The following is a 9,744-nucleotide window of genomic DNA, read 5'->3' as shown; positions in this document are numbered from 1 at the left end:
CAAGCAAGCTACATACAATATCCGTTGTAAGTGCCATTATTATCTATATGTACTAAAGTTTAGTAGGTCGCTTTAGATGTGTAGCCATAGATTTATATAAATTCATATAGGTCTAATCACTGCACATTTATATTTATTGATAGACTGTATTAACATGTTCAGGGCATGCATTCACCCATGCATGCAGAGGTGGGAAATAGCTCACAGTTTGGCCTACATATTTTATCTTGGTTTGGTTTACCTGTTACCTGTCTTTTATTGCTGGATTTGCTGTTATGTGACACCTGAATTTCCCTCCCGGATTCAATAAAGGTGTACACCAATAGTTGGAATGTTATATTATCTTAAAAATAGTCTATGTTTATTTATTTTTTATTTATTTATAAATCTGTAGTTAAAATGTGATCTACAATAATCAACTGTTACAGTATCGCAAATAATTAACATTAAACTTGAGTGTGTTGACTTTACCAACATACAACATACAGGCTCTGGGTCAGTCAGTCCGTCAGTCAATCAATCAATCAATCAATCAATCAATCAATCAATCAATTAATCAATCAATCAATCAATCAATCAATCAAAACTTAAGTAACTGAAACAGGAAACATATCACTGCATCAGCAACAATAAAAGTGTTCGGGATTTCAGCACCATGGCCAGCGATGATGCGCTGGCCATGGTGCTGAAATTGCGAGCAATTTTGTTTTTAATGGATGCTGCTGAAGATTCGTATTCTACATCTGAATCTGATCTGATCTGATCTGAACTACTAGGCTATTAGGCAACTAATCAACAAGCTACCCGTTGTTATAGTCATGGACGTCACATGCATGCATGCTAACAAAGTTTGACAGTGTAACTAAAACTACCACACCAGTATGTGGCATGTTCTTTTTTGTGTGTTTATTTGTTTTTTACCATCCACTCCTCCTCCACTCTGCCGACCAGTGTGAGCACCTACTATCCTGACACACACCGGCCGTGAAGGACTGATGATGAGGAAGGAAAGAGATAGAGAAAAGGGGGGCGCGCTTCACTTTCTAACGCACAATGATGATGGATGAGAAGAGAACAGGAGGGGGGAAAAGAGAGAGAAAGAGGGAGAGAGGAGCAATAGCGTGCGCGCGCCTTGCCTCTACGGTGACTGAGCCCCCCATTCTCAAATGAGGGTTGCGCGCTCCCGCTGCAGAACGCGTGAACGCGCGGGAAGGGGCTGCGGTCCCATTGACGGCTCCATCTCCCTGACAGCAGCAGCAGCAGCAGCATCAGCAGCGCTGGGAAACAGGGAACCTCCGCCTCGCCCTGCAGACAGCCCAAACCCGAGCGACGAAGACCCAAGGCGGCCGTTCTCACCTCAGGGGCCGTCTCTCTCTCTCTCCCGGTCCGACGGATTAGCGAGCTCCCCCGCGCACGCAAACGAGGCATGGGCTCCCCGTAAACTGGAGGTGGTGGTGGAGGGGAGAGGAGGCGGGCGGGCGGGCGGGGGGTGGGGGGAGAAGATAGCGGAGCAGCGAGAGCCGGAGAGCGAGAAGAAGGCGCTGGATCGGGGGACCAGGAACCGAGGCACGACCACCGTCACTGGGACCGCCAGCAGCACCGCTACCGCCGCCGCCCTGGCTGCCCTCCGCCACCGTGCATCACTTGCCCGAGACGCCGCCGCTGCTGCTTGTTTGTCCGTGGGCCATCATGTCGTGATCCGTGGGCTCCGCCAGCGGGATTTCTGTCCGTGATCCGAGGGAGCCGCCACCGAGGAGGAGAGGAGAGGAGGGGATAGAGAGAGAACATGTCCGCCTCGGTGGGCCCTCGGGGCGGCCCGCGCCCACCCGTCGCGCCGGCCAGCTTCCCCGAGCCGGACCTGAGCCATCTGACGGAGGAGGAGAGGAAGATCATCATGGCTGTGCTGGCTCGGCAACGGGAGGAGGAGGCGAAGGAGGAGGCCATGTTAAAGTAAGAGAGCTAGAGAGAGGATGGAAGAGGGGGGTGAGGTGTGTGACTGTGTGTGACTGTGTGTGTGTGTGTGTGTGTGTGTGTGTGTGTGTGTGTGTGTGTGTGTGTGTGTGTGTGTGTGTGTGTGTGTGTGTGTGTGTGTGTGTGTGTGTGTGTGTGTGTGTGTGAGAGAGAGAGAGAGAGAGAGAGAGAGAGAAAGAGAGACAGACTGATTGAGATACAGAGTGGGAGAGAGAGACTGAGAGAACCAGGGCCAGTTCAGTTAGAGATGGTACAGTCAGGCTATAGTCCACTTCGCCCTGTCTCGCTGTCCCACCGCTGTTTTGGCTGTACCACTACCAACCGTTCATGCCACACAGTCAGTGTGTCCGCAGACCCCCCCCCCCCCTCTCGCCCTGTCTCTCTCTGTGTGTGCTGCCTATCCACACGTACCTTGCCCTATACTGTAGTTATACCCCTACTGTACGTGCACACTCCTCTAGATATAGTCCCATATAGGCTACTCACTACTGCATGTTTAGCTCCAGGCTAGAGTGTAGGCTATGTATGTACAGGGCAGGCCTAATAGCCTATACCTGGACTGTGTGTGTTGTTGCCTGCTCTAGTATAGCGCCTTGTTTCATTGACAGAAGCTTGCTGTATGCAGAGTCAAAGAAGGCACGAGCGTGTGTGCACGTGCGTGCGTCACGGTGCGTGCGTGCGTGTGTGTGTGTGAGAGAGAGGGGGAGAGAGAGAGAGAGAGAGAGAGAGAGAGACCCTGAAATCACAGGTATAAGTTGGTTTTGAGAGGATGGAGTGTGGAGGAAGGGGTGTGTCATTCACGGGGCACGCAGCGGCGTGCGCGTCACAGTCCACTCACTGTATGCTGCTGACGCCCGGACCCCTCATCATCATACAGAACAAATAATAGCTTACAAGTCATTTCATGTTTCCAACCGCACCCTATATGAGCAATCATCCATGCCAATATAGGCATATACAGTATTATTATAGGCCTATACATTGTTTTTCAAATATATCAACCCAACATCATGCCGTGAGAGTGGTGAGCATCATCGATGATGATCCCATTCATTCATATATAGCGAATAGCCTGGAGATGCTGCGGGAGATGGATGCCTATAGGATTTGAGAATGAGCCCCTATATCTTTGGGAACAGTAAAAAGACAGCTCTGTCCTCGTGTTATGTACTGTAGCTATATAGCCTACTATGATCATGTCTCTGTGTGCTATATATCCATCCCAGCAGCTGTTTGCGTGCGTGTTCTAAGGGTGCGGTTGAGAATTTCCCAGCTGTATGTAGGCCAGTGATGTTGCATATATACGCCAGAGACCGCTGTATAGAGCTATAGGAAAAAAGGAGGAGAAAAAATAGAAGAAAAAAAAGAAAGGGGGGAAAAAAAGGGACAGGCCTGATAGGTCTAGAAATAGGTGCCTGTAATGTCTTTCTGAATGAGCGGCGACTCGTTTTTGATTTGTGAACCCCAAGTCTTCTGCTCAACATTTCTGTGATTTGTCATGATGATGAGAGGCGCTGAAATGAAGCCCCCTTCACGTTATAGGCTGAATTATTCTGCCCTGACTGACTCTAACAGAGGCGTAATTTCAGAAAGAAATAGGAAAGAAATAGTGGCTTGCAAATAGCGAAAATAATGGATCTACAAGCTCTCTTGAACATGTTCGAACATTTTCGTCTATAATGACATTTCCAAAATAGGGATGCCACACTGAAAGTGATTAATACATTAAATGGTACTACAAGTCAATATGCATAAAATAACTGAATTTGAGGTTAAATGTGAACACTAGGGGTGGCAATTGCCATCCCCTGATGCCCCAAACGACGCCCCTGGACTCTAAACCTATGCTCTAAACGCATCGGGTAGATATTATTACGTCAAAGCGCGGAGCTCGTGTGTCGTGCTTCTTTCTCGTTCTCGCACGGAGCTGGATGGATGGATGGATAGTCCGACCCACCTAGCGAAGCCAGCGCGCTCTCCACAGTTTTACGGTCGCCTTCTATTTTAAGCCCTCGGTGCGGAGTGATAACCCAGCACTGGAACGGAAGATCGATTCATTGCATCTAAAGAAGGAAATGTCCAATATGTAGCCCAGCCTAAGTGGCCATACATCACGCCCCCCCCCCCCCCTCCTCCACCCCACCGTAATGTATTAGAAGCGCTATGATTCAGTCATGTCATAGCCTAACGGCAGTAAATGGCCAGACTGTCAGCAGCACTGCTGTTGCACATATGTGTCTCTAACCTATATTGTCTTTAGCACCTTTTTTCTTATCACTCCATACATAGACCCACGGCAGATATACAGTCCAGTCGTGTGGTGGACATTAGCCCTTTGATCTGTTCCTTCTCTGCTTTGATTTTCTGAAGCTGCACGGGGACATATATAGGTGTAATGCATGCAGTGTGAGAACTGTAGGCTTTGCTCTGTGATGAAGCACTAATAGTGTGGTTGAGATTCGTCTATGCAGGTAGTAGGCTACGCAGCAGAACCTTTTCTATAGGCATTTGGAGCAATGTTTATTTATTTATGTATTATTATTTTTTATTTTTATTTTTCAAAATCGGTCCTGCAGAGACTGTTGCTAGTGTTCCTCCTGTCATTTATCATTTACTAGAGCTGGGACTCCTTTATTCAGTTTAATAGGCTGGTTGAATAGTAAACTATGGCAGAAATGTGGCCCCCTTTAGGGCTGAAACTTGAGCTACAGACTTAGAATAGGCCCTATACTGTATGAGTCATCATCTGCCTCTGAAGTAGCTTATTGCTTAAGCTATCGATATGCAGTGTTTCTATTACTCCACACCCATCAGAAATAATGTAATACTTCTGTTGGCTAAACTGACTTGAGGAATGCTCATTCATACCAGCTCTGACTAAACAACTCCCCTTCAAAATAACAGTCCATGGAAAATTAGCACTTTAAAATACTGGTACATTTGCTGTGTAGCCAACCTATCAGCATTAATACAAGTGAAACAGGAAGCTAGGTCACTCACTACACAGTAAAATCCTCAGTGTTAATTTAACTCTGTCTGTCTTTCAATGAGATACATAAAGTGGTTCCTGTGTAAATAAGCCATAACGCTTACTAGGATCTCCCTTTAGTTGATCTTGTACCAGTGATTTGTGCTGTCCATGAAACTGTACTTTTTTCTATTGCAAACTGCTAATAAACTCTTCAATCAAAAGTGTATAAAAAAATTAACATTCAGGATTTGATTGTGCATAACCTCCTGCAAGTAGGAGTGGGTCACATGGATTTCTCTGCAAAGCCAAATTGTTAAAACTGAACATTGAGTATTTTGCTGTAGATTACACATTGAACCCCAATATTTGTCAAACAATAAAGCATTTAATCACTTTCAACCTGGCATCCCTATTTTGAGCATGTCATCATAAGTGAAAATGTTTCACAGTGTTCATACATTGTCAACTATTTTTAAAAATTAGTGACAAATTAAGCTCACCAAAATAAAACATAAAAAAAAACACAGCATCTTTGTCTGTTTACACTCTGCAGTCAAACTGTGACTGTCAGCTGAATGGGGAAGTCAGGGAACGGCTGGTAGCTCAACCAGTTAGCGACCACAGTGTGTAATCATTATGTATGTGTTTGAATCTGGATCAAGACCAGTCTCATATATCATCCTCCCTCTCTGCCCTCACGTGTTTGTGTGTCTGGCTGGCTGTGTGTGCATGCTATGTTTTATGCTGTGATACTATACTGCAGGGGTATTCAACTAGACCAGGCAGGAGGCCACAATTGTAAAATCACTTGAAGTCGTGGGCCATAAGGCTGTGACAACAGAAACTAGAAAAGTGTGGTTGCATATTTATTGCCTGGATAGCCAGAACGTCACCACTCCCAGAACCCCCATAGAACTCAACTTACACTAACTACACCAATCAGAATCAGACATACTCTAAATAATGGTGATTTCACCGAGAATGCTGCTTCTTGATTGGCTATGTTGTCCGTAATAATTTTGCTGCTTCCTGATTGGCTATGTTGACCGTAATAATTTTGCTGCTTCCTGATTGGCTATGTTTACGCTATGTTTGTTTTTTTGCTGCTTCCTGATTGGCTATGTTTACGCTATGTTTGTTCCGGACTAGAACAATAGTCTGGTTGACCTACTGGCAACCACATTAATGAACAAAATGTTCATGGTTAACTGTTTGACCATTTGTTGTGTGTTATACGTCCGATAGGACACAACAATGGACATGTACCGGACTACCGGTATGTACACTATGGTAACTTATTAGGGCCTGCTTCATACTGCATTCATGCATTTTGATGTTTTGTGTGCCAGTCCTTTATAGAGCACAGGCTTATATTTTGATATTAACAGAAGAGGAAGTAGATATTTCAGTACAGTATGTTCTGCATGGGTCATTGGCATGGAAGCATCTTTGCGGTATAGTATTTGAGGTAGGCTGGCAAGGTGAAGTGTTTACATGTTCCTATGAATGAAATGTTTTTGCTTTGTTTTGAGCACCCGACTGGTAAGAAATAATTCCCCTTGATTGTGTCCATCTTCAATCTTCTCCATCATTATTCATTTCAAACACATCTTGTGCTCGAAGTGAATAATGATGGAGAGAGAGGGATACAATCAAGGTGAATTATTTCTTTGGGGTAAATGGACAACATCCACTCAAGACCTATAGCCTCGTAAACCAGCCTCCTCCAGAAATCTACATTTTCATTTGCTTTGAAAGCAAATGTAATTGTAGATTTCCGGGAGAGGCTGGTTCAAGAGGCTACTCAAGACCCAGAAATGGTTTCAAATGGATGGATAGGATGCACTGCCAAGCTACCCAGCTCCATGTTAAAAAAATAAATCGCTGAACATTCAAAATGGTCATCCTGTACAACCAACCATCTAATAATAATTTGTTATTTTTCTTTATTTTTTACGCCAGTTTAATATCACTGCTATACTGTATATTATGGTCCTTGTGGGTTCAAATCAAATTAACACTCTTTTTGCTATGTACCGGTATAATGAGGCCCCCTTTCAGCCTGGGACACTTGGAATCTTCATTTGTACATACATGTAGATGCTCAGAGTTTCAAATGGATACTGTAAATGAACACTGAGGATTTTATTGTGTTCTATGCTGTTCCACATATATCGATGTCAATTCCACAACTTGTATAACACTTGCATTTTCCCAGAATTGCACCTTTCTAGTATTCACATCGTAGTGCACATTCACAATAACATAATATGCAGTATATGACGTCAATCATGTTTGTCAAGTAATACATATGAGTTATACGCTATAATGTACATTATACTTCAAGTAACAAGGACAGACTATTTTCAGCTATGTAAGGATGAGATATGAGAACAGATTATCTTGATCCTGTTGCTTCTTTAGCGCACTTCCTTGGGAAATCTCATTTTGAATCAGCGTTCTTCAGCTGAAGTTGGAAAGCTTGAATCAGAGACAGGGAGATTCTAACAAGCTGACAGAAGCCGACCACGTAGCGCCTGTGATACCACACAGGCACACACCCAATCATGCTGTCATAGGCTCAAATTTGGCTTGTGTCGCACGTCATTCCCTCTGTCAATGCTCTCTTTCCTGTCCTGCTCATCCGTCCATTATAGCAGAGATAAAAGACAGAGAGCGACGTTTCACTTGTGACCTAAGCATTTCTCTAGCAGGAAGAGACTTGTTCTGAAAGGATTGGACAAAGAAAGACATCTGTGTTTGATGGTGCTGTTCTTGGGGATTTCTCTGTCTGTCTCTCTTTCTCGCTCTCTCTCTCTCTCTCTCTCTCTCTCTCTCTCTCTCTCTCTCTCTTCCTCTGTGATCTGTCTGATCAGTGTTTATGGATGAGAATACACTTTTACGACACATCAGAAGATGCATCATCTGCCGCCTCCAACCTCGGTCCAACAGTTCCCTTTTTTTTAAAGTCATGAAAGTACTGCCATTGATGAGACTTGTAACATCATTTCCTACAACTTCTTCTGTATTTCAGAGAGGAGAAGCCTATCCAAGTGAGATCGGTCAACCTGGTTGCGCAGAGGAAACCTCCACAACAAAATGATGTCAGGTGAGAAGCTGCCGTGCCATCCATCTTTGATTGTGAAATGTAATGACACCGCGTCTCTTCAGAAAGTACCTCATGAGTCATGACCACACAGACTAGTAGTAGGTAGATACTGGAATTTGTTCACCTGGCTTACTTTTAAAGGAACATTCAAATGTTTATTTGTTTATTTATTTAGGCCTTGGGGAGGGATTTAATATCGCACATCCCACGGTTCTAGTCAAACAACGGAAGATTGCTTTTCAATCAGAACTACAGTTAATGAGAAATGTCCTGGTAAGGGAACCTGTTAGCCAGCAGATCGGATCAACTGGCTAGCTCCATTAGCATTTCTACAAAATGCTAACAACCTTCCTGTGGACATTTCTCAGTAACCGTATTTCTAGTTTAACGGCGCGCGCACAGAGGACTGTTCATTTAAAGAGCCTATGACACGGCCCAGAATTATCATGTATGTTACAGCAGGGACGTGCAGAGAATGTTAGAGAGGCAGGGACTGAAATTTCTAAAGGGGCCTGGGGTCTGTTGTTAGCTCCGAGATGAGGTCCTATGAACAGAGGATGCAGAGGAATTCCTTCACGGCGACAAGGATCAGCCTTTTCGCCACAATGTATCTAAAAAGTAAAGGTAGTTCCATGCTCCCAGAGTATGATTTTCCGAACACCGGCACATGCTGCTGGGGGGATTTCCGGGTTGAATGAGACTAAATAAGCAATTACAAACACTGTGTTTATATGAGCGGAGGGAGAAGTCAAACAGTAAACATTAGCCTACTACCAGCGCTGTAGGATCGCTCCGGTGCTTCCAGTTGATTAGACAGCAGAACATAGCCGCCATTAGTCGGTAAAAAGTTAGAGACCTGAATTTTAATCTCTGGTGGCTTGTTTGTTTTCGACTTGTACATTTTTAGCGGTAAATAGCGGAATCTTTATAATGTTTATGCCTGCAACTGCTAAATTTAAACTTTGTTATATAAATTCGCATTTTCACTGCGGCCAGCTTTCTGTGTCGCAGATTCAATGAAATGCACGCTAAACTCCGCCCCCTCGCCCCACAACAACGGATAACCATTAGTACAGTAATATAAGTACAGTAAATGAATTTGACTGGCTTATTGCGCATTCCCACAATGACATCATCCTTGCACCCTTCCTGTACAGTTTGCTGCATCTGTTTAATTACCAATGGAATGGTTTTCAACTGACAATGAAACTGGTAAAACATGGGAACAGTTTCTACTTGTTGTTGTTCTTCTTCTTCTCCTTCTTTTTCTTCTTCTTCTTCATCTTCTTCTTCTACTGCATGACAATGTCCTTCTTTCTTAGTTTGGTTGAGAAGTGGAATATGAGATATAAGCCTTAGTTGAATTAATAAGATTTGATTTATGAACAGTGATAATATTGCATCAGTTGACATCAGTGTAAATGTATTGATTTTGACAAGGCAGCAATTGAGGTGCCAGGCAGGAAGCACAGCCACAGAGTGCCAAACTCTTGAAGGTGATCAAGATTGATACGGCCGTTTATTACAAAGCATTACAGTAAGGAAGTATGGGTACTGCAAAGTTATAAATGATTTCAAATGATCAAGCTTCCCCAGGTGTTGAATGGCTTTTGTTTGCGATTTAGTGAGTTGGACACACACACACACACACACTCACACACACACACACACACACACACACACACACACACAC

At 44.1% G+C, this 9,744-nt stretch overlaps 1 protein-coding gene across 1 annotated transcript in view; it reads left to right on the top strand.

Annotated features, from left to right (window-relative positions):
- Positions 1-1,786: 1,786 nt before the first annotated feature.
- rims1a (regulating synaptic membrane exocytosis 1a) overlaps positions 1,787-9,744 on the top strand; it is a gene marked incomplete at both ends in the record, with an annotated part of 137,708 nt that continues 129,750 nt past the window's right edge. Inside the window, 2 exons of the mRNA XM_080740637.1 lie at positions 1,787-1,950; positions 7,977-8,051. Of these exons, the coding sequence (XP_080596763.1) occupies positions 1,787-1,950; positions 7,977-8,051 (239 nt within the window). The remainder of the gene's footprint in view (positions 1,951-7,976; positions 8,052-9,744) is intronic.

This window comes from Nannobrachium achirus, assembly GCF_963921795.1.
Source record: "Nannobrachium achirus genome assembly, chromosome: 13".
In the NCBI taxonomy this organism is placed as follows: Eukaryota; Metazoa; Chordata; class Actinopteri; order Myctophiformes; family Myctophidae; genus Nannobrachium; species Nannobrachium achirus.
The sequence above is the reverse complement of the archived record's forward strand: the minus strand, read 5'-3'. Positions and strand labels throughout refer to the sequence as shown.